At 38.1% G+C, this 25,889-nt stretch overlaps 2 protein-coding genes across 8 annotated transcripts in view; one reads left to right on the top strand and one right to left on the bottom strand.

The window, feature by feature from the left end:
* Positions 1-25,889, top strand: part of VWA3B (von Willebrand factor A domain containing 3B) — a 205,380-nt gene that overhangs the window by 142,462 nt on the left and 37,029 nt on the right. For all 7 annotated transcript variants that reach the window (XR_005988108.1, XM_041757342.1, XM_041757338.1 and 4 more), the window contains 3 exons: positions 8,740-8,858; positions 13,424-13,474; positions 20,999-21,203. Coding sequence is in view for 6 of the 7 variants with exons in the window: in XM_041757342.1 (XP_041613276.1) it covers positions 8,740-8,858; positions 13,424-13,474; positions 20,999-21,203 (375 nt within the window). In the remaining variant the exon portion in view is untranslated. The remainder of the gene's footprint in view (positions 1-8,739; positions 8,859-13,423; positions 13,475-20,998; positions 21,204-25,889) is intronic.
* LOC121492076 (nucleophosmin-like) lies at positions 19,818-20,935 on the bottom strand. The gene has a single exon (XM_041757343.1). The coding sequence runs from the start codon at positions 20,832-20,834 to the stop codon at positions 19,950-19,952; it is 885 nt and encodes a 294-aa protein (XP_041613277.1). The 5' UTR covers positions 20,835-20,935; the 3' UTR covers positions 19,818-19,949.

Here is a 25,889-nt window from a genome sequence, read left to right as displayed (position 1 = left end):
GCAGCCTGGGTGGCTCAGCGGCTTTAGTGCCGCCTTCAGCCCAGGGCCTGATCTTGGAGACCCAGGATCAAGTCCCATGTCGGGCTCCCTGCATGGAGCCTGCTTCTCCCTCTGCCTGTGTCTCTGCCTCTCTCTCTCTCTGTGTCTCTATGAATAAATTAAATCTTTAAAAAAAAGAAATATTGATACATAAATTCAAAGAGTAGTTAGTACTGCCTTATATCTAACAATGAAAATGCTGAAAACAACATTGAAATGAAATGTCTAGTGGGTATATCCAAATCATGGAATGTCATATTTCCGTTAAATGTCATGTTTCTGAAGGATAAGGAATGATATAGGGAAAAGTTCTCAATATAATTAATGCTAAATAGGGGCACCTGGTGGCTCACTGGCTGAGCGTCTGCCTTTGGCTCAGGTCATGATCCCAGGGTCCTGGAATTGAGTCCTGTCAGGCTCCCCGGGGGGAGCCAGCTTCTCCCTAGGCCTATGTCTCTGCCTCTCTCTCTGTGTCTCTCATGGATAAATAAGTAAAATCTTTAAGAAAAAAAAATTAATAGTAAATGAAAAAAATCAGGTACAAAGCTCCACATATAGTACATAAATTTGATTACATGTATGTATGATGTAGACATAGCACCGTTTCTCCCTCCTTTTCTCTTTTACCAAAATATTAATAGTGTTTATCAGAGTCATGAGATTATTGGAGATTTTGGGGTTTTATCTATGTACTTGCCAGTTTTTGTTGTAGTACTTTTAGCTCTAAATATATATTATACACAACTTTTATATACATTATAAGTGTTGAGTAAAACAGACCTATAACAAATGATAAAACTGTGAAATATAAAGGGACCTTAATTTTTAACTAATCTATTGGTTTATTTTTATTTGCTAAGTAATGTATGAATATACTCTCAGTATGGAATGACCATTTAGAAGTCTTTAAAGGAAAACATGGAAGCTTCTCTCTCAGCCACTCTCATCTACAAAGGAGAAACTCTGAGTAGTTTGGTGATTATCTTTCCAGTTGTTTTTCTATACACACACACTCATATATATATACACACCCACACATATATATATACACATAACATGTATTTATACACATATACATAATGATTTTAATAAACATAAATAAGGCAATATGGATTTGCTATTTTATCTTTTATAAATTATTATTTATTTTATAAAAATTATCTTAAAAATTAAGGTCTTGGGGGCCCCTGGGTGGCTCAGTTGGTTAAGTTGGCTCAGATCTGACTTTTGATCTCAGCTCAGGTCTCAATCTTGGAGTCATGAGTCCAGGCCCCACATTGGGCTCTCCATGCTGGGCATGGAGCCTACTTAAAACAAAAATTAAGGTGTTAGAAACCTTTACATATGTGTAGATATGTGACTTAATCTTATAAGTTTCAAGGTTCTTCCTCATTATTTTATCTAATTGAAGTATAGTTGATACAGAATGTTACATTAGCTTCATGTGTACAACACAGTGATTCAATAACTATAAGTTATGCTGTGCTCACTGCAAGTGTAATACCCTCTGTCACCATCAAATGCTATTTAATAGTGCTGTTCACTATATTTCCTGTGCTGTACCTTTCATCCCCAGTACATTTCTTTCCCAGTACATTTACATTGTGTCCTTATTTTCCATATCACAATTCTGTAACAGATTTCCTTGCACACAAATTTTGGGACACGTGTACAAGTCCGTTTTGGGGATAGATTCTGCAAAGTGGTATTGCTAGATCCAAAGGATGTATACACTTAAAATTTTGACAGAGGAAATAAAATCAACTTTCAAATAAATTTTACATTTCGACTAGTGATAGTTCCACAGACAGCCTATTTCCTAAGAGGAACTCTATATAATATTTGTAGATAAGCGTTTGTTCTTATGAGTATAGAAATGCTTTGGAAACCCTGAAAATAGTATGCAGACATAAAATCTTATTCAACCTGTCCTCTCTTCACTGGTTCATATTCTGAAGAAGTAAACATAGTAATTCATGTAAAAATAACATACCTACTCAGATTGTTATAGGATTAAAAGAAGTAATGCTTATAACAGACTGTACTCAGCAGGCACTCAATAAATTTTGGCTTTTATTATAAAAATATTCAACAAATATTACATGCCTACTGTATGCAGGCCCTGAGCTGGTCTCTAGGGTACTGCCAAACAAAACAGCCAGTGTTTGTTCCTACCCAAACACAGTTTGCCATCTCATGGAGGAAATAGCAAGTAAAATAAGTCCTAGTTAAATGTAACAAATGGGAGGTGTGGAGTGAAGATGCTAGAGAGGCCCCTAACCCAGTTTCAGTTATCAAAGAAGGCTTCACACTTGGTTGTGAGAGTTCAAACTTAGGGGCAGAAAAGGAATTATGAGGTGAGGAGGTGGAGAAGGATGTCCTAAGCAGTGGGGGAGCTAGTCTAAGGATCAAAAAAAGTTTGGTGTGACTGGAGGAAGGTGTTAGCACTAGTAAAGAAAGGGCCTTGATTACTTAAAAAAATTCAGTGTCATCCTGAGGACAATCAAAGGGTTTTTAGAAGAAGATCAAGTTTGGGCTTCAGCTACAAGGTACAAGAATAGTTGGAGAAGTTTGAGGCTAGGAAGGTGAGGGTCAATCAGGAGGCGAGGCCTAGGCGACTGTGGCCCAGGTGGTAACAGTGCGGGTGGAACCCAAGGCTAAGATAGAACTTTAGATAGGACTAAAACATGTGGGGGTGAGAGAGAGAAAAATATGGAGTGATTCCCAAGAAGGAAAAACTGGAAGAGTGGTGAGGGTCCTGTTCTTTAGAACATTCTTGTCTTAGCCAAGGGATGAGGATCAACATTTTTCAATTGCATTTCACCATTGGCATTGTACTTGGTACCTTTTGTGGCAATGTAAATTTTCATCACAGACCTTGGATGGTAGCACACCATCCAGCTTACTTACCTTCCTCTGTTATTGAGAGTAAGAACAACAATCATGATGGTGATGGAAATATACTGCAGTAAATACCAATTTCACTCTCAAAGCACACTTAACATCTTTTATTCCTTAACATTTCCTCTGACTGGAAGAGACATTCACTTGGAAATAGAAAGACTAGGAAGACAATAACCTAAAAATATATACTCCTTAGTGAGATGTATAGCTTTTTGAGATTTGGACCTAATGTTTTATGAAAAAAGTAGACAAAAAAGTAGAATGGAGCTGAAAAGGAAAACTGAATCTTAACCCACTTCACTGAGAATTTTAATTGACTCTAACTCCTGTGTTCTGTGCACGGCCACATCTGTGGGGGCCAAATTATAAAGCAGTGTTTGGCTTTGTCCCCGGGTCTTTGTTTCATTCATGACTTATGTGTGGGTTCTTTCTTCTTCTGGAACACAGTGATGTTTTGGTTTTTCAATGTTTCCCAGACCAGCATCAAATCTGTCACCTTGGAAATGAAATATTGAGCAGAGAGGTTGCCCTAGCAACTCTTCATTACAAGATGCTAACTGGCACTTTTGGTTTCCAGTGGACCAGATAATTTTACCTTAGCTTATTCAAAAAGATTAATTCATCACCAAGTCATATATAGAATAAAATTGTTTTAGTTATTTGATGAATCTGGAATTCAGAGCTCTTTATTGCCAATTGCTTCAAAGAGATGAAATAATTTGGGAATATTAATCTGTATCATTGGAAAGTTTACATCATCATCAACATCATGATGTTCTTTAACAGTATCCCTTCAAGGCCTCCCGCTTTGCCATAATCAGAGTTCATTAGGATATAACTGTGGTCAGATACCCTGGGCCTGCACTCTAGCTCTGTCATTTTCTCCTGAGAGGCCATGGCACAATCCCATTAATATAGTACATGATGAGCCCTCATATTAGGTTCAGAGCAAACCATTTGATATCATCAAAGTATTGTATCTGAAAGTTAGAGCAACTTAGGTAAGTTGCTATTCATCTCATCATTTAGCTGATAAAGAAGTTAGGTACAAAAAGGTTAGGGATGCTGTCAAGGACATTTTGTTGCTGTCATATATAGTAGCATTGAACATAACAAAATTATGTATTGATAGACATCTTAATTAAAAATTTAAAAAGACAATTATTACAAAAGCTATATATGTTCACTGGGTATAAAGATGAGAAAATACAGGTAAGTGAAAAAAAGTAAGTCATAATTCCACCACTGATGAATCATTTGGTGGTTGTCTGACCAGACCTTTTTTGCTCTAAATGTATCCTTTATTCTTTGTTTTTGTTTTACCAAAACTGAAGTAAAACTGAATATATAGTTTTGTGCCTTCATTTTTACTCAGTAGTCTACAGTGGACACTGTTCCAGGTCAAAACATGCTTATCTACTATGCCAATTAAAATGCTCACTAAGTTGAAAAGAACAACCTTTTGTTTTCTAAAAGCTTGTATGAAAAATGTGGGACATAATCTACCCTGTAGTAAGTAACATATTTTCATGGATTTATGAATGATCTTGTCAACACACTCCTCCTTCACCAGTAATTCTGTGGTCCTGCTTTCATTTGTTGTTTGGAGACTGGAGATGTTCCAGTTTGAAAGCAGATATTTAAGCTTCTGCACTCTGAAGCCTGTGCAACTGCACCGTCTATAAAGCCACCGCATCTGTGTTCAGAATTATCCATGCAGGATTTGCTCAGCTTTTGTATTTTTTTTTTTTTTTACACATATCCCATCAGACTTCTCCTTGGCCAATCTGGCAACAAGCTCTGGGATATTTGTTGGAAGAGCTTATTTAGTTTAAAAAAGTGAAGCTGGTGAATTCAGCCAGGGTTGAGCAAAATATATATAAACACCAGTTTCATACTGCTTTCTCATTTTCAAAATCTAGGGTTGCTGATAAACACAGGAGGAACTCTATCTGTAGTATGACCTTAACTACTAATACCTGTGCATACAGTTCTCTATTTTGCTTCCTTCATTTCGCATACATTATGAACATAGTCCCTTGTAATGACCATATTTGGATGGATTTTTAATTTTGCACTAATAATAATATGAATTACTGCGACTTGTTTAATTATTCCCCCATTATTGTACAATTTACTTGGAATTTTAACAATGTCAATTTTGTTATCACTTAAGAACAGTACATTTAAAAAAACTTTGCCAATTGCTATGTTAAAGTGTACTTCATTTTAATTTTCTATTCTTTCATTATTTCAGTATTGTTTTACTTACATAAGCTAAATCTCTGAAAACCTTATCACTTTATTCATATTTCTAGCAAATACCTCTTTAAAAATAGCAAAGTTATATTCATCCCATGCTTTAATGACCAAGAATTCAAATTTGGTGGAATCCAGACTTCGTTATGTTTTACAATATAGATAAACAGGGATCCCTGGGTGGCTTGGCGGTTTGGCGCCTGCCTTTGGCCCAGGGCATGATCCTGGAGTCACGGGATGGAGTCCCACATCAGGCTCCCTGCAGGGAGCCTGCTTCTCCCTTTACCTGTGTCTCTGCCTCTCTCTGTGTGTGTCTCTCATGAATAAATAAATAAAATCTTTAAAAAAAAAAAAAGATAAGCATTATTTTGAGCCTTGAGCGTTACTTTAATTTACATATAGTTTTAGTCTTTCAAGTATTCAATAAATGGTTACTTTGTACCTGTATTAGGCTAGAAAACTAGTAGTTTTTTTTTTAAAGGAAGAACAGCAGAGTTTAATAGAGTAAAAAGCCATATAACAAAATCTGCAGTTCAGTGTATATATATCTATATAGGGACCGAATGAGAAAATATGTAGAGAGTGCTTAGTGATTGGCAGAGAGTAAAGGAAAAACACTGTTACCATTATTGACAAAACTATTCTTCTTGAGTCTGGCTCCTTAGACCACTTGGCCATTCTGACACCGCCAAAACTATTCTTAAATATAGTGGTTGCTTATGGGCCTAACATTAGGAAAAATTCTAACAGAATCAACCCAAATTAGCTATTAACTTATTACCTCTTATAATGAAAATCAAGAGACCTTTTGGACAATATTTGGCAACAAAAGAGAGCCTCAAGATATTACCTACTTTAATTCTCTTGAGATTAACTTAAAAGAGGCTTACCAAATGGTTAACCATTTTCAGAGGAGAGGTGATCAGGTTTTTCCTTCCAAACAGAGCTGTCAGCTTCTTCATAACTGCACTCTCCTCCCCAAGTGCTTCCTTGCAAAAGCTGGGCAGACCTGCTTCTGACCTCTCAAGTCCTATGAGAATGCCCCTTATGACCTCATAGTCACACTGCATCTGACATCATAAAGAGAATATCCCATGGGACCTCCATATGACCACCATGTTGTAAAAACCAAGACCGCAGACTGAAGGTGTGGAGTATGACTTTGTCTTTCCCTAAATCTGCATGCAGAAAGGAATGAGAGTGGATGCACAAAACCAAATTTGAACTACTACCACACTGAAGTACATGATGGCCATGCAAGGCATGAAATCCAAAACCACAAAAGAGGGAAGTAGAACATTAATTTAAATGTTATGGTGTTGACTTCCATCTGGGCCATATGCTGGCAAACCTGGAGAGCTATTTATAGACTTCTAAGGGGGTATTTTTTCCAGGGGTGATAAAACTGTAAAGGTCTTTCGTTTTGTGAAGATTGATTTCTTTTTCCTCTGAAAGTTTTTGTGATATGTAGCTCTATTTTGAGAGTTGTGGATTTTTTTTTTCCATTACTGCAAGCTTCAATCAGTGTTCAAAGCCCAGTCAACTCACCTTTTAACCTACTGTTCTGGCCTCTTCCCTTTGACAAAAGTTGTTCTAAAAGCCACATGCTGAATTTCTGTATCTGACAAGTAGTGAGGTTCGATTTCACAGCCTCCTCATTTCTTTCACTTAAGTTTTCTGAATCTTTGCCTATTTTCTTGTTTTGGGCTTGATGTTTAAATTACAAAATTAATAATGTAGTCTTCTACTTCAGTGTCCTTTTATTCCAAGATAGGTTTTATTTTATTACTTAAAATACTCTTTTTCCTGCCTATTTCTTATGGCACTTCTGTATGTTTTCGTACTTTTACATAACTGTTACTTCTTTGAACAACCTAATCATAATTAATTTTAATTATAACTACCGGAAAGTCGTTGTTAGATGGCTCATAAGATTAATTTCTTCTCAAGTGAAGTGACATTCTCATTGTTGATTTTCTCAGCCATTATTTTTGCACTTTTTCATCATATATTTTGGAATTTTAGGATAGTGGATCATTTTAACAAGATTTTTAAAATGTATTTTTCTTTCTCCTTCTGTTTTGCAGTTGTCTAAATCCATCCCCCTATACCCCCCTCACTGGCGTTTAGAGTCTTGTTCCACGGTGGTATTAGAATGTGATAGATATAGAGGGCTGTTCTTGGTGGTGAGGCTACTACATCAGTGTCCTCTCTCACTTGGCAGAGTTTTCTTCAAAGAATGAGAGATCCTCATACCACATGGGCTTCAGGCCCTGAGCCTGACTTGGGCCCTCTCTTACAAAACACTCACAGTCCTACTTGCTCTCCAGGGGTTGTGCTCTCACTCCCCTGCTCTCTTTAGACACAGAGCCAGAATGTCCACAGTTTTAGCCCTGCTCACTTGTTCACAGTTCCATTCAGCTTTGTATCTAGAAATTTAGCAACCATGCATCTGACATTTTTTTTCTTTCCTTTCTCCTTTCCATTCTCTTGCATTTTTTTCTTAAGCAATAACAATACAATTTTTGTATAATTTTTAATGTAAGAGGGGACATAAAAACATGAACCGTATCATCTTGATTGAAAGTAAAAATTGACTTCTCAACAGCTATTCTCCACATTTTCAAAATGCCTACATGCTGCTTACAGTTGGAATCATATTTAATTTTGAAACAATATTATAGCTTGGTATTCTGTTAGACTTTTCTTTTTTGTTTAAATATTAAGATATGGAATATGCCTTTATGAATATGTATTTATTCATTTACCAACAAATATTTGTTGAGGGCACGCTATGTGCCAGCCAATGTTCTAAGTAATGGGAATACAGTAGTAAGTAAAATGAAGTTTCTGCTCTGATGGAGCTTACATTCTACTAGGGAGAGAGAAGTAATAGACAAAGAGGTAAATAAATAACATTATAGGTATTATTAAGGTGGCTTGGAATCATAGACATCCCCAAACCTGAAAGTAGGCACCAAATGCAGACAGAAAGAATAAAAAAGGAGCTTTCTCTGGCTCCTCTGCTGTGCTTATAAAATGTGATCATTAAGGCTTCTCTATATGTCATTTTTAAGAATCTCTTATAAATTGACAAGAAGATAGTCTAAAAATGTCAAATATAATCGGATATTTTCAAGAGAAAACAAAATGTAAAATAAATATATGAAAAAGATGTTTAAGTAGCAATTTACAAGGTAGGCAATCCCTTTTCTTAGAAATTGCTCGCTCTCATCAATTTGACAAGGGCTTATGAAGATGATATTTGAGTCAGATGAGTTTCCTGAAACTATTGTTTTGTGTGTGTGGTGGTGGTGGTGATTTTAAAAATATATAGTTTTAAAACTGGAAGGAAAGGGTTAGTGAAGATACCTCAGATTCTTACTTTTTTTCTTTGTGATATTCTGTATTCTCTAATTTTTCTGTAATTATATTGATTTTGTAGTTAGAAAAACATGCTGTATGGCCATGTATATCTATTTTTGAAGGCACATGTTAACCTATCAAATGACACCTTCCTTTGGTATCGATGTGTAGGTGTTCCCTCTGGCACATGTGTCCAACGACACCAATAAGATGACATTAATTAACCCCCAAGGAGTCAAGCTCAATATCTACAAGCAAAAAGTGGAACAGGCAATTAAGAGCTATGAAAAGTGAGTATTATTCCTGGCAACTCTGTAATGGCTGTGGAATTTATTTGTTTGGGCTTGTTTTCTTTTGTTTTAGCTTAGATTTTTCTCCTTTACCTGGAGCAGCTATTTAGTGATTTCCCAGAAGGCATATTAGCAGTAGCAGCCACAAACAGAGGTGCTTCCTCTGTGCCAGGTACTACATGAAGTATATGACCTGAAAAAGTCCAACAGAATTTTAAAGGAACCACCTTCCCTCTCCAAAATCTCTAGAAATCTCATGTTTTCCCTGAGATCCTTAAAGTTTTCCTATTAGCAGTGTGAATTTGATCATTTCAGCACCTCAGATGTTGTAAAGTGATTAATGAAACTCCACAATAAGGAGATAATGGAGATGAATGTCTCCTACTACGTAAACCATTTTTTTCCCAAGATCAGGAAGACAAGTTGACTACAGTGAAAGTTATAGTCTTAGTCCCCATGTTAATGCTGAGAAGTGGTCTCTTCTCACAAGGGTAGATGCCCAGTCTCACACTTGGCCTAGCTCTGTGGTCACTGCCCCATCCCACTCCTAGCACTTTATTAATCCCTTGTGCCCAGCACCTAAACTTGGAGCATGCCCTCTGTCTCCAGGGAGGTCTTTCCTTGGTTCTGGAAGCTGTGCAACTGGATTTTCACCTCCCACCACGTAGGGGTGAGAAATGAAATAAAGTACACAAAAGTTAATGACATATCCTAGCCAGCATATGCTATTCTGTTGTCATTTTGCAATGTGTGTCATGTGTGTTCCCCTCCTGCCACATGAGGTGCACAATCTGGTCCAGACACTGGCCTTTCCCCACCAGGCCCATCACAGGCTTCTGCAAATCTTTCATGGGAGCCTTCTCCTGCCCTCACAGAAGAATGGAGACTGTCTTACATGAGCTCCTTCAGCTGCTCCAGGCTCCTTAGGACTCCTCTGAGTCTTTGTCTGCCCTTCATGTCTCTTGCAGACACAATGAACTATGCCAAGGCTTACTCTTCTCCATGGGCCCGACCTTCTGCTCTGTTGGTTTCTCCTGCATCTCCGGCACGCAGGGGCTGCCCCTCTGCTCTGCCTCTCCTCCTGCACCAGGCAGGCCTTCTCTGGCCTCCCAGCAATGACAACCCTCTTCCTGTCCTGCAGTTGGTCTGTTTTCACTCCCACCTTGCCTCAGCTCCAGTGGGCTTCCTCAGAGAGGCCCATCCCTAGTGACCCACCACCCACCCTGCATGTGGCCCTCAGAGGGCTCACAGCTTCTGCATAGGCTCCTCCCTTCCCTGCAAGGAGATCAACTTCCAAGGGCTGGTGCTTGGCATCCTTGTTTTCCCCCCTTATTGCCTCTCCCTCACAGGTGTTGCTACATATGTATTTGACTACTGGAATTTAATTTGATCTAGTTAGTGTTAATTACTTTCCCCTTTCATTCCTTGAATCTGCTGATCCTAAAATAACCATAAATACATTGAATATAGTTGTCATGCAGCTCTTCCCCCTGTGTCCTTTCTCTGAAAGACAAGGATTCTTCCTTCCCAAATAGCAAAACCGAAATACAGACATAGTGAGTTGTCCCACTTCCTACTTCCAGTGAGTGAATCTGGAAAAGCCTTTTAGGATTCTTAGAGAAATGTTATACTAAATTGTTATTAATAGTAACATTAATTTTAATATTAATATTTAAAATTCAATATCATTGAATTAATATGTGGTAATGTGATGTTTATATTAAATGAGTTATTTAATATTGTTTAATAATATTAACATTAATATTATACAGAACAAAACTTCCTGATTTTTTGCATTCAGTAGTATTTAAGAATTTTGTTGGCATGTCACTTCCCTTTCCCATCTTGCTCTCTAGCTTTATAAAGATTACACATACCATGAAAAGTAATTAATGAAACTTGGTTTACTCCCACTCTGTCCGCAATATGGCATTTCTAAGGAGTTTACCATCACAAGCCAGATACAACTCTGAATTTGTATGGTTAGCGATGACCACACAATTGGGAAGCTCACAGCCCTTTAGCCAAAATAGTGACATAACTAGCTATGTTAGTCAACTTAGTGGCTGTGTGTTGGGAGTTCTTTTATTTCAATATTTTAAGAATTGAGATAGCAATTTTGGCTTTGTGTGTCTGGGTATAAACTTTGAGTGAGGATTGCCAGGGCTGGCTAGCTTCTGGGGTCATTTATCAGCAGTGTATTTCAATTTTAAGTGTAAGGTCAAGGCTGCAGCCCTCAGTTCCACAGGAGAAGCATCAGATCTAATCTGGCTGTGGCCATGCCTAGTAACCTCTGCCTATGACCTCCTATATGCTCTGCCTGCTGGTTAGATTTCTGAAAGGTCATTAGTTACAAGTTGCTTTGCAAAGTCTGGCAATTCTTGGCACAAGTAGATTTGTCAGTTAGAGATATAGAGAGCTAGTGAATGCAACCCCCCAACCAAATTTCACTCTCCTAAAACAAAAAAAGAGGAAAACTGTGGTTAGTAAAATCTGTGAATCAAGGGATGGACCAGCCTCAGAGAAGCCCTCATGTCCCGTGCCCTCTTAGCATCCCGCAGAGATGGCCTCATCCCACACCTCTTGTGGCTTTCCCACCATCACCTGGCCAATTGGGAGCCAGGATCTACGCTCTCAGCTGCCCTCACTTCACATGCACCCACTTTTTCTGCTCTTTGTGCTCTGAAGTATTTCAGTATAGATGGAAAATAGGGGGATTACAAGGTTATGTAAGTGTGCTTTTAGAAGAGTATTTTCTAAAGGATTGAATTAAAATTAGTGGTATGTGCTAGCTAATTAGACCCACATTCACTCAGGGCTTCTCAGTTTCCAAGCCTCGCCCATCCTCAGAACCTGGAGGGAATAAACACTGAGTTATTCCTGGTCACTTTGTATGTACATCTCAATCCTCCCAGCACCAAGGTAGGTGGTGTTATCCTTGTTTCAGATAAGAAAACAGAGTTTCAAAAAGTTATGTAACACAGGATCATACAACAGCAATGTAGAAGCACTGGAATTTGAACCCAGAGCCATGTAGCTCCAAATCCTGTGTCCTCACTCCCAGCCTCCCTACTATACTGCATCCACTTTCAAAGTTTAGATTTTAGGGGATTTTTAAATGAAGTTGTATTTTTCGTTTTGTTTTCAGAGAAGCATACACACAACAAGCCAAAAATGCGTCCCATGAATCATTTAAGCAAGTCTTAGAAGCCCTGCTTATTGATACATGAACTCATAATTTAAAAAACCCAATTTCCAAATAGGCCCCAAGGAACCCAAAACATCCAGGTAAGACAGAAGCACTGAGATGGCTTCTTTCCTGCTTCCTGACAGCTGATATCACAGAGCATTTACCCGTGTCAGACAGGTTCTGTGTGCTGTGCCCACACTGGCTCAATGAGCCCTCATGGCAACTCTAGAAGGGAGATGCCATTATTATCCACATTCTACAGAGTTGGCTGCTGGCCTAAAGTCTCACAGCTCATAAGAGGAGAAGCCAGCTGAGCTTGGACCCAGGCCGTCTGGCTCCAGAGCCTGTGCTCTTCACCACATGCCAGACCCCCTTCCCGTGGTCTCACCAGGCTCACGAAGGGAGGTCAGGCAGGGTAGTACCACTCGAAGTGTTCTCAGCGCCCTGTGCTGCTGCTGCTGGGTCCAGGGGTTAGAGACCTGGGTCCAGGTCTGCCTCCTGGAGACAGACAGTATTCTCCTACCAAATTTTATGGAAGCTTGATGGTTTTTGTTTTTGTTTTTATGGAACACCAGCTCACAGCCCCCCCGGGGCCAGTGTTCTGTGCTCTGTACTCTAGGAAACCTGCTTTGGATAGTGATGTAGTGGTACAGGAAGGGGGAACAGACTGGGGCTGGCACCCCTGAAAGAAGCATCACTGATTTGTAACAAGGAAAGGAGCTGTGTTTGCCCCATAGAAACCACTGACTCCAGCCTCCTCCTCTCCTCACTCCACAAACATGTTCAGTGATAAGCTTCAGAACGTCTCAGCACTGCCACTAGCAACAAGCAGTGACGAAGGAGCAGGGCACTTCATGTGCTTGCCCCTCTCAATGACCTTGCTTAGACAACAAGGAGGTCAGCCTGATTGATCTCTAAAATGTGTCCCGATCCTATTATTTATGACCCCCCCAACCGCTTTTGCTCTGAAAATCCAGGTAGAAGAATGTCTATAGAAGGTAAACTAAGGGCACAGTTGTACTTTTCCATAGGAAGAAAAACAGGGGGTGTTTAGCGACTTCATGCAGAGAAAATGACAACAATTTTGCTTACTGCCATTTCTTTACTCGGGTTTTACCTGACTGAGCTGAGAGCCATGCCCTCCTTTAATATTGAACACGATTGCCACAAAGCTAGGAGGTTTCTGCGGTGATGCCAAGGGAGGCAGATAGATACTCATTTTCAATATCTGTAAGCACACAGCAGTGACATGGTCCAGTGCATGTGTCCCTTGGCTTGGGCTCTGCCTGCAGTGTCCTTCAGAGCCTGGGATCAGCCTTTTGCCATGAAATGAACTACTACTACCAAGTAATTATTGTTTTTTCTTTTTAAACAGACGTTTGAATAAAATTGTTTGGAGAGCATTATCTCAAGAAGAAAAAGAAAAGTAAGCCAGCATCTCTCCACTTTCTTTTTTATTTTGGTGAAATTCACATAACCTCCAATTAACTGTTTTAAAGCTTACAGTTCTATGGTATTTATTCAAAATGTCGTGTAAACCACTACCTCCCTCGAGTTTCAAAACTTTATCTACCTCAGAAGAAACACCATGTACCGGTTAAGTAATCCTCCATACCTCTCTCCCTGTCTGGTAACCACTAGTCTGTTTTCCAATTTCTGTCTATTTTCCTCTTCTGGATCTATCATAGGAAAGGAATCCTACAACATGTGACATTTTTGTGTCTGTCTTCTTTTCCTTACTTTTGTAAAAACTTAATGTTTCTAAGTTGTAGCATACGTAGTATCCTTTATATGCCTCAGTATGGATTCATTGTATGTATATACCAGTTTGTTTCTCTCTTCTTTCATTGGTGGATATTTGAGTTGTTTCCATCTTGGGGCTGTTAAGAACAATGCTGCCATATACATTCATGTAAAAGTTTCTGTGTGGACATATGTTTTCATTTTTCTTGAGAACATTTCTAGGAGTGATTTGCTGAGCCACGGGGTAATTCTATGTTTAACTTTTTGAGGAACCATCAGACTTTTTCATAGCAACTGTACCATTTTACATTCCTACCAGCAAAATATGAGGGTCCTTGTTTCTTGACGTCCTTGCCAACACTTGTTATTTCACTTTTTTTTTTTTTTTTTTTAATAACTAAAGCCATTCTGGTGGCCTGGTGGTTGTGAAATGGTATCTCCTTGTGGTTTTCATTTGCATTTTTCTTAATGATCAATAACGTTAAGTATCCTTTTCCATGCTTGTTGACCATGAGTATATTTTCTTTGGAGAAATGTTTATTCACGTTCTTTACTCACTTTTTAACTCGGTTATTTTGTTGTTGTTGTTGTTGTTGTTGTTGTTGTAGAGGAGTTCTTTATGTATTTTGGATTTTAACCGCTTATCAGATAGATGATTTTCAAATACTTTCTCTAACTCTGAAGGTTGCCTTGACACCATCTTGATGGTTTCCTTTGTTGCGTAGTTTTTAAGTTTGATGTAATTCCATTTGTCTGTTTGCATTTGTGTCTGTGCTTCTGCTGTCATATCCAAGAAAGCATTGCCAAATCCAATGAAGCTTTCCTCCTCTAGTTTCTTTTAGGAGTTTTATTGTTTTTGGTCTTCTGTTTAGGTCTTTAATCCATTGTTTTGACTTAATTGTTATATATAGTATTAGTTAAGGGTTCAACTTCATTCTTTTGCCTGTGGATATCCAGTTTTCCCAGAACCATTTGTTGAAGAGACTGTCCTTTCCTCCAGAACGAGGTCTTGCCACCTTTGATGAAGATCATTTGACTATATACATACAAAAGAATTTATTTCTGGGCTCTTTATTCTGTTCCACTGATCATGTTTGTCTTTATATCAATACCACAGCCTTTTGATTATTGTAGATTTGTGTAAGATGTTCTGGAACCAGGAAATGTGAGGCCTCCAACTTCGTTCTTTATCAAGATTGTTTTGGCTATCTGGAATCCCCTGAGGTTTCATGAATTAGGATGTTTTTTTTTTCTATTTTTGCAAAAAAATGCCATTGAGATTTTTACAGGTTGAATTGAATATGTAGGTTACTTTGGATAGTATGGATATTTTAACAATATTAAGCCTTCTAATCCAGGAACATGGGATGTCTTTCCCATTTGTTTACATCTTTTAAAATTATTTTCAGCAACATTTTATAGTTTACAGTATACAAGTCTTTTACACCCTTGGTTAATTTTATTCCTTAGTACTTTATTCTTTTAGTTGCTATTGTAAATGGGATTGTTGTCTTAATTTGCTTTTTGGATTATGCGTTATTAGTGTATAGAAATGCAACTGATTTTTCTGTGTTGATATTTTATCCTGCTACTTTGTTGAATTTATTTATTAGTTCTAACAGTATTTTTTATGGAATCCTTAGGATTTTCTACATATAAAATCATGCCATCTGTGAACAGATGTAATTTTACTTCTTTCCAGTTTAGATGTATTTTATTTTTCTTGTCCAATCTCTCTGGATAGGACTTTCAGTACTTTGTTGAATAAAAGTGGTCAGAATGGACATTGCCTTGTTCCTGACCTGGGAAGAAAAGCTTCCAGTTTTTCACTGTTGAGGATGATGTCAGCTGTGGGCTCCTCATATGAGGCCTTTCTTTCATTTTGTTTTTAAAGATTTTATTTATTTATTCATGAGAGACAGAGACAGAGAGAGAGGCAGAGAAAGAGGCAGAGGGAGAAGCAGGCTCCATGCAGGGAGCCTGATGTGGGACTCGATCCCGGGGCTCCAGGGCCAAAGCAGGTGCTAAACCACTGAGCCACCCAGGTGTCCCATATGAGGCCTTTCTTATGTTGAGATAGTTTCCTTTTCTTTCTGGCTTGTTGAGTATATATATATATATTTTTTTTTTTTCATGAAAGGGTGTTGAATTTTTTGAAATGATTTTTCTGCATCACTTGAGGTAACCAAGAGGGGTTCCCCCCCCTTCATTCTGTTAATGTGATGTATCTCATCAATTTTTATATGTTGAACCATCCTTGAATTCCAGGAATAAATCTCACTTTTAATCGTGTGTAATCCTTTTAATGTGCTGTTGAATTTGGTTTGCTAGTATGTTGTTGAGGATTTTTGTATCAATGTTCATAAAGGATATTGGTCTGTAGTTTTCTTTTCTTGTAGTATTTTTGTCTGGCTTTGGTATGGGGAAATGCTGGCTTCATAGAATGAGTCTGGAAATGTATCCTCCTCTGCACATTTTGGAAGTATTTGAGGAGGATTGGTTCTTTAAATGCTTGGTAGAATTCTCCCTTGAAGCCATTTGGTGCTGGGCTTATCTTTGTTGTATTTGCTTACTTATTCAATCTCCTTTCTAGCTATAGGTCTGTTCAGAATTTCTTTTATTTCCTTGTGATTCCATCTTAGCAGATGGTATGTTTCTAGAAATGTATCCATTCCTTCTAGGTTAACCAATTTGTTGGTGTATAACTCATCATAGTAGTCTCTCATAATCCGTTTTACTTCTGTAACATGAGTTATAATGTCCCTTTTTTCCTTTCTGATTCTGATTGTGTGAGTCTTCTCCTTTTCAGTTAATCTAGCTGAGCATTTATCAGTTTTGTTGTTCTTTCCAAAAGTCAATTCTTAATTTCACTGATTTTTTCTATTGTTTTTCTATACAGCATTTTATTTATTTCTGCTCTAATCTTTATTATTTCCTTCCTTTACTAACTGGATTTAGTTCTTTTTCCAGTTCCTTTAGGTATGAATTTAGGTTATTTATTTGAGATCTTTCTTCTTTTTTGATGTAAGCATTTAGCACAATAAATTTTTCTCTTAGTACTGCTTTTACAGTATTTCATACATTTTGTTATTTTGTGTTTTCATTTTTAGGTATCCCAAGATATTTTCTAATCTCCCTTGTAATTTCTTCTTTGACCCACTGGCTATTTAAGAGTGTGGTATTTAATTTCCACATGTTCCTGGATTTTCCAGTTTTCCATAGGCTATTTATTTCTAATTTTGTCCCATTGTGATGAGAAGATTTTTTTAAGTGATTGTGATTTTGAAAACTTTTAGCACTTGTTTTGTGGCCTAACATGTGGCCTGTCCCAGGGAATGTTTCATGTCTAAACATAAGAACTATGTATCCTGCTGTTGGCTGGTGGCATGTTCTGCATATATCTGTTAGGTCCAATTAGCTTATGGTATTGTTCAAGTACTCTTTCCTTATTGACCATCTGTTTGGTTGTTACATCAATAGTTAAAAATGTGGATTGAAATCTCCTACTTTTATTATTTCTCCTCCCTTCAATTCTGTCAATGTGTCATATTCTTAGGAGTTCTGGGTTCATTGGGTTCAATGGGTGCATATATATTTATAATTATATCTTCCCGGTGGACTGACCCTTTTATCATTATATAATGCCCTTCTTTGTCTCTTGTAATAGTTTATGACTTAAAGTAGCAATAATTTGCTGATTTTTTTTCTTCTGCTTGATCAAGACTTTTAAAACTCTCTGATGAATTTTTCATTTCATAGTTATTCTTCAGATCCAGAATTTTCTTGGTTCTTTTTTATAGTTTCTGTCTGTATTTTTGTTGATATTCTCTTTTTGTTCATGCATCATTTTCCTGATTTTATGTAGTTGTCTGTGTTCTCTTTGAGCTCACTGAACATCCTTAGGACAGTTATTTTGAGTTCTTTGTCGGGTCGTTCAGAGAGCTCCCATTTCTTTAGGAAAGATTTCTGGAGACTTATTTTATTGCTTTGATTGAGCCACCTTTCCCTATTTCTTTATATGCCTCAGAATCTTCAGTGGAGATTTGAGTATTTGAAAAAACCAGATACCTCTCCCAGTCTAGTCTATACAGAATAGCTTCTTACAAGGAATGACCTTCACCAATCCTCTGGGCTAGAGATTCTGGGAATCCTTCAAACCTTTTCTGAAGAGTGCCTTATCCAGGCTTGTGTGTTTTCTCATTATTTAAAAAAAAAAAAAAAAAGGTTTGGCCCCTTTCCTCTCAGGAGCCCATAATCTCTTACTCCCCCTGGTGCCTATTTTTGGTATTGCAGTGTCTGGTGCTGTAACAAGCCAGGGAACACCCCTTTTTTATTAGCTACCCCTAAAATGGTATCCAGAGGGTACTGAGTGCTCTGAGTCACATGAGATGGAAACCAGTCTCTTGGGAAGTCCCCCAGAAAGCCAGAATGTTGGATGTGTGTTTCCTCTCTTCTGTCCCTTCCAAGGGGGAAGCCACAACTTACAAGTTTTCTCCTAATTACACTGCACTGTGCCAGGGAAGCAGGGGGACTAGCCTAGGCAAAATGCAACAATCTTTTCTATCCACTTTAATCTACTATTCTTCTTGGCTTTGTGTTCATCTTGAGTGCTGTGACCTCCTACCTGGTTTCTGGAATTCTCATAGAGGGAATTTGGTCCATATATTGATGAGTCCATATCTCTTAGGGGAGAATGGGGGCCTTGGGTTTCTTAGTCCACCATCTTGCTGACATCACTCCAATTTAGATTTTTTTAATAAGAATTTTTGCTGTTATCTGACAGGTTTGCTTGTGGATTGAGTCCTTTGGTTTTACTGGGTTTGCAATGTACTCTTCCAACACCCCAAATCTAAAGAAAGTCACCCTTTAAGCAGTAAGAAAATAATTAAGAAATGCCCTCCCCTTCCCTCCCTCTATATTTCTTTCTTCCTCCTGGCTCCCTGCTTCCTCCTTCTTCCTTTTCTTTCTCTCCCTCCATGGGAGTGTCAAATGTAGCAGTAGCTGGACTGGAAGTAGTATGCAGGACCTGGGCCATCACACCACACTGGCTTCCCCTGGAGTCATACTTGGGTTCATCAGCTCATAGAAAGTTTGCCTTCTGTTCTTTGTATACCAAAACAACGAAGCCAGAAAGTTTAGCCCTATGTAGGCCTATAAAAGGAGAAGAGGAGGGCAGCCCCAGTGGCACAGCGGTTTAGTGCCACCTGCAGCCCGGGGTGTGATCCTGGAGACCTGGGATCGAATTCCACATCGGGCTCCCTGCATGGAGCCTGCTTCTCTCTCTGCCTGTGTCTCTGCCTCTCTTTCGCTCTCTCTGAATAAATAAATAAATAAATCTTTAAAAAAAAAAAAAAAGGAGAAGAGGAGATCCAAATAGCTAGAATGGGCTGGTAAAAGAATTACTGCACTGAGGCAAATATTTGGCTTTTGTTTTACTTCCCTTCCCTTTGCTTTGCTCTGTTTCCCAGAGTTATTCCTGGGCACAGTGTGTGAAATCTCTTCAAAGCTCAATTTTGGTCCTGCCAAATGGTAGGCCTAGGCGGAAGGGAATGGGCTCCAAATATGCCCAAAAAATTTGGAGGAAAAAAAAAAGCAATATATATCAAACTTCTTCAAGATCAGATCATCAGATTAGGTAGTAGGGAAGAATGCCTACCATAATTCACAGAGATGGTTATTTTTAACTCATGTAAGCTACCACAGTCTTGATGGACTGTCGAGTGTGCCTGTGGTTCTGTCAGCTGATAACCTGACATCTGTCTGAGAGATGGTTCTCAGGGGAGGTTTTGCTGGAAAACCATCTTTCCATGTGTTTTCTTTTTTTTTTTTTTTTTTTTTATTAAAATACTGAGTTTATTTCACATGTATATTTTTGTCTCCCCACCATTTCCATTTGTCTGACCACCACTACTACTATGTCCTATCATAACATTCCATACATACTTAAAACCAAGCAAAGGGTGGAGTTCCATCTTTAAAAACTAAACAGGCATTTTGGACAACACATTCTTGGCAATGGAACAATGGAACCTGGACAACATTTATCAGACACGGTAGGGAAAGTTCTCACTCTGCATTATAAAAAGGACAGCCAGATATCAACTGTTACAGAAATGAAAGAAGACGGAAAATTTTAACAAACTGTTTAAACTATTTTCTTAAAGAGACTTCCTCCACTGCCAGAGATCTTGAATAGCCTCTTGGTCAGTCATCCGGAAGCAATTCTTCACATAATTGATGAACTTGGCTTCCACTTTGGGAAGAGAACCACCTTTTTCTATACTTGCTTGCATTTTTGCTTTAATGTCTTCTACAGAACTAGGTCCTTTCAGTGTTTTGGGAGTCTTTTCCTGTTTTTTGAAAGATTCTTGACCTTTTGTTCTTGGTGTTGATGGTTTTGAGTCTTTTCCATTCTGGTTTGATTTTTGTGCATTTTTGGCTGGAGTATCTCGTATAGATTTCTTTACTGGAGCCTTTTCTTCAGCTTCCTCATCATCAAAATCATCATCATCATCATCTTCATCATCATCGTCATCATCGTCGTCATCATCATCGTCTTCATCAGCAGCAAGTTTTACTTTTTTCTGTGGAACCTTGCTACCACTTCCAGGGGCAGAACGCTTTCCAGATATACTAAGAAGTTTCACATCCTCCTCTTCTTCATCTTCTGACTCTGCATCTTCCTCTACAGCTACTAAGTGCTGTCCACTAATATGCACAGGACCGGAACCACACTTCAACCGTAAGACCACAGGTGGTGTTATTTCAAAGCCCCCAAGGGACACCGTTGGCTGTACAGACATTTTCAAAGTTGCCAGAGTGACTTTAATTGGACTGCCTTCATAATTCATTGCCTCTGCTTCAACAATGTGCAATTCATCCTTTGCACCAGCTCCCAAACTGACCGTTCTTAAAGATAACTGGTGCTCATTTTCATCATTATCCACCTTAAAGTGGTAATCTTTGTCAGCCTTTAGTTCACAACCAAAAAGATAGTTCTGGGGCCGCAGGGGGCTCATGTCCATGTCCATCGAATCTTCCATGGGGCGGTGGCACGCACTTAGGTGGGAGAGAAGGCGGACGGAGACACACGACTACTGTTCCTCAGAACAGCCGCGCAGGATGGAATCACAGCAGGGCTTCCATGTGTTTTCTATTATGATCACTTTCTTTGTCTTTTTTCCTCCTTTTTTTTTTTTATTTTTAGATTAGATGCATATAAGCCCATGCGGTACTTAGAGAACAAGGCAGCTTTAAACAGGGCATTAGAACGGTTGAATTGGCCCATTTCATTGAAGGAGCTGTCGATGCTGGAAAATGAAATCCTCGCTGGGAAAATGTACATCCAACAGGCTATGGAACTCCAGGAGGCTGCCAAGAAGGAGAATCATGCAAACAAGTCACAAGGAGAGGTAGGTGCCCTGGAAGCGTCTATATGTCCTCCCTTCTTCCTGTCCCAAATCAATGCCATCCCTGTGTTGGCCTTCCTCTCCCTCTCACCTTCCTCCACACTGATTTCTATAAGAGTTAAAGCCAACTCAGTTAAAGTGTGTGAGGACTTCTTTTCAACAGAAAGGAAATGCCATTTGATTTTACTATGACCTTCTTTTTTAAACAACACTCCTTTTAATTAAAAAACAAAACTAAGGGGGATCCCTGGGTAGCTCAGCAGTTTAGTGCCTGCCTTCAGCCCAGGGTGTGATCCTGGAGTCCCGGGATCGAGTCCCACGTCGGGCTCCTTGTGTGGAGGCTGCTCTCCCTCTGCCTGTGTCTCTGCCTCTCTCTCTCTCTCTCTCTCTCTCTCTCTCTCTGTGTGTGTGTGTGTGTCTCTAGTGAGTAAATAAATAAAATCTTAAAAACAAACAAAAAAAAAAAACTAAGCAGAAGTATAATATGGAGACCAAAGGCCTGAACCTTGCTATGAGCCAGACCAGGGTCCAGCTTCAGATCTGCACCTAATCCCTATGTTATCTTAGCCAGTTACTCCAGCTCTCTAGATTTTAAGTTTTTTTGTTTGTTTTGTTTAGATTTTAAGTTTTTTTATCTGTAAAATAATAATATTAGTATCTGCCTCATAGGGCTATTATGAGAGTAAAATGACTTTTTAAAATACTTCATGTTGAAAGCCACCCCCATAAATGTTAGTAATTATTATTAATAAAACATACCTTTCAAAAAGAAAAAATATCTGACTGCCTTGTTATTACCACTGTGGATCACTTACTTTTAGCTTTCTTGTCCTCCTTAAGTTTTTTCACATAGAAACAGGGTTTCCATAATCATTTCATATTCGGCTCTTTTCCTTAATTGCAGTATAGGTGATACGTGATGTTAATTAGTCTCAAGTGTCAAAGCTGAAGGCTTTGACAATTTAATATGTTCTGCTGTGCACCACAGTGTAGCAACCCTCTGTCAGCACACAATGCTATTATAGTGCCATTACAGAGTGTTACAGTGCCATATATTCCCTGCACTGTATGTTTCATCCCCAGGACTCACTCTTTCCATAACTGGAAGCCTGTAGCTCCCACTTCCCTTCACCTATTCTGCTCATCCCCCCACTCCGTCCTCTCTTGCAACCATCAGTTCTCTGTATTTATGGATCTGATTCTGCTTCTTTTTATTTGTTTTGTTTTTTAGATTCCACATACAAGTAAAACCATATGGTTTTTTTCTTTCTGTCTGACTTATTTCACTTAGCATAGTACCCTCTGGGTCCATCCTTTTTGTCACAGATGGCAAGATCTCATTCTTTTTTATGGTTTAGTGATGTTTCACTGGGTATATATATGTATACACACACACACACACATGCACACACACACACACACCTTCTTTATCCATTCATCTATCAGTGGATACTTGGGTTGCTTCCATATCTTGGCTATTGTAAATGATGCTGCAGTAAACATGGGGTGTCTGTATCTTTTTGAATGAGTGTTTTCATTTTCTTTGGGTAAATCCCCAGTAGTGAAATTAATGGATCATATGGTAATTCTATTTTTAATTTTTTGAGGAATTTCCATGCTGTTTTTCCACAGTACCTTGTCAATTTACATTTCCACTAACAGTTCATAAGAGATCCTTTTTCTCCAGATCCTTGCCAACACTTGTTTTTTTTCTTCTTGATACTAGCTATTTTCACTGGTGGTAGATGGTATCTCCTTGTGGTTTTGGTTTGCATTTCCCTCATGATTAGTGATATTGAGCGTCTTTCTATGTGTCTGTTGGCCATCTGTATGTCTTCTTTAGAAAAATGTCATATTCTGCTTTTTTTATTTGGCATTATCTCATATGCTTTCTCAGATTTTTCTGAATATTCAGATTAATTTTTGGTGGTTATATAATATTTCATGGCATGTATTTTACCCTGATTTATTTAATTCTTCACTGAGTATTAGACATTTGGAATATTTTCAGTTTTCTTTCACTTGTATTAATGACTTCTATGGTGCATTTGGTTTATTCTGTTAGGACAGATTCTCAGGAGTGGAATCCTTGGTTCAAAGGGCATGAATATTTTGGGGCTCTAAATACTTGTTGCCAATATAATACTCCCTTTCTGACTGTGTGTGGGTGTGTGTAGACCTGGAATAAATCATTTGAAATCTTACTGAATTCTGTGTAATTTTGGTATATTACATAGTATTAATATACTAGTATTAATAGTATTAATAGTATAATAGTATATATACTATTATATATTAATAGTATATATACTATTATATATTAATAGTATATATACTATTATATATTAATAGTATATATACTATTATTAGTATTATTAGTATTAATTAGTATAATAGTATTAGTATTAGCATAATTAGTATTAATAGTATAATACTAAATAAATTAGTATAGTACTATACTATACTAATAGTATAACACTAAATAAATTAGTATAGTACTAAATAAATTATACTAATAAATTAGTATTATTAGTATTAGTATATTAGTATATTAGTATTAGTATAATACTAATTAGTATTATTAGTATTAGTATATTAGTATATTAGTATTAGTATAATACTAAATAAATTAGTATAATTAGTATTAATAGTATAATAGTATAATAATAACTATACTATTAATAGTATAATATACTATTATATAGTATTAATATGCTATATATTCCCAAAAAAATATACCCAAAGAACTGACCTTTGAGTTTCATCATTTTGGTTTCAGTCATTGCTAAGTGATACTGGCTTTGCTTGATTTTAAATTCTGTATTTGCTGCTCTGGATTCTTTGATTCTGTTTTGACTCTGTTTTTTTTTAGTTTTTTCTCCAACAAATCTCACTTTTCCCCTCCATTGTAGAAAACTATGTCTTTTGTGCAGAATGCAAATATTTTATCACAAAACACCTCATGGCTATTAATGTTATTCAAACAAAATGACTTCCCCAAAGAATTGTTTAGTATTCCCTTGGGAGGCACCATCTGATGCCTCCAAATATCTGGCTATCTGTTGGCCCTCACTGGATGCCCTGTGGGCACCCAAAAGTCAAGAAGACAAGTGAATTAACTCCCTGTCCCTGAAAATCTGCTCGTCTTTTCATCATGCCTCTTCTCTGTTCTTTTATTTTTTCACTGACATACTTAGGAGTTCCTGCAAGGTGCCAAGCACTATTCTAGGTACTAAAAGTACCTAAACAAACAACCACATCCCACCTATATTCTAGTCAGGGAGAAAGACCAGTACAAGTCACAAATGAGGGACTTGCCCAAACTGAACTATAGAGACAGTGCCTAACAGCAGATTTTGCTAGCATTATTTTTTTTCTATACTTTATATTAAATTTAAAAATGGGAAGTGTTGCTGATGGAGTAAAAAAACGGCTCTTGTAATTCAGAATAACAATAGTGTGTTCTACTTGATTTGTCTGGAATCCTGGGAATCAAAAGTTCATTGTTCATGAGATATGAATTAATTGTTCTATTTTTTTATTATCTTAACCACAAAGTGGGAATAAAAATACTTTATATCATTTCTTTATCCAAAAATACTTGTTCATTTCTTATCACAGGTCAGATTCTATGCTTGGCATAGGTGACCTCAGGCAGTGAAGAGCCTGTCTCAATCTTTTCTCTCTACTTGGGGGCCCCCCAAGGTGATAATATACATTGGACACAATATGGGGTTTATTAACTACATTGAAGACATGGGTCCAGCTTGGTGAAGATGTATTGGAACTGAATGTAACATCCATGAGAGCTGAGACCTTGTTTGGCCTTTTTTTTTTTTAAGATTTTATTTATTTATTCATGAGAGACACAGAGAGAGAAAGGCAAAGACATAGGCAGAGGGAGAAGCAGGCTCCTTGCAGGGAGCACAATGTGGGACTTGACCCCAGGACTCCAGGATCACACCCTGAGCTGAAGGCAGACACTCAACTGCTGAGCCACCCAGGCATCCCTTGTTTGGCATTTTTTGTAGCCAACTGAGAATGGCACCTGGCACATGGTGGACACTTGACAACCATTTATTGAATAAATGAAACCCAGATCCTTATAGCAGAGGATTATAAATGTGAAAACAGAGGCATACACATAGACCAATTGGAAGGTGGGGAAAAGTGAACTGGGTAGTTGGAGGAGGCTCCACAGAGGGGATAGTTAAGTTTGATCTGGAATGATGTATAGGATTTAAGGGTTTGGGTGTGCAAAATGTTCTGAGTGAAAGAAATGGCCTATGCAAACGCAGGGAGGTGGGATGAGCATGGCATGTTCATCAGGGATATAGCAGAACATAAGATAGGTAAGGGAAGATGGCCAGAATACAAGGGATGTGGAATTCTCTTAGGAAATGGAAACCCAGGGAAGAGCTTTCAGCAAGTGGAAGACATTAACAGATTTGTATTTTGACAGCAGGATGAGGCCCAGTGTAGGAGGGAAAGACCCAGACTGGGTGCAAAACTCTGTTGAGCAGTGTTGAGTCCTTGAGCCAAGCCAGAACAGTGAGGAGGAAATAGAGAAAAGAGATATGAGCTTGTAGAAAGTGAATGTGCGGGCTGAACCACAAGCAAAGCTGAGGATGCCCAAAAACTTCCTGTCTTGGACATGGGAGAAACAAGCACTGTTAACTCCTTACCTCT

Source organism: Vulpes lagopus, chromosome 5 (assembly GCF_018345385.1).
Source record: "Vulpes lagopus strain Blue_001 chromosome 5, ASM1834538v1, whole genome shotgun sequence".
In the NCBI taxonomy this organism is placed as follows: domain Eukaryota; kingdom Metazoa; phylum Chordata; class Mammalia; order Carnivora; family Canidae; genus Vulpes; species Vulpes lagopus.
This window is presented reverse-complemented; position numbering and strand designations above follow the sequence as displayed.

What these genes read in the sequence shown, in the direction of transcription:
- LOC121492076 (XM_041757343.1), bottom strand. Translation starts at nt 20,834, where the DNA reads ATGGAAGATTCGATGGACATGGACATGAGCCCCCTGCGGCCCCAGAAC.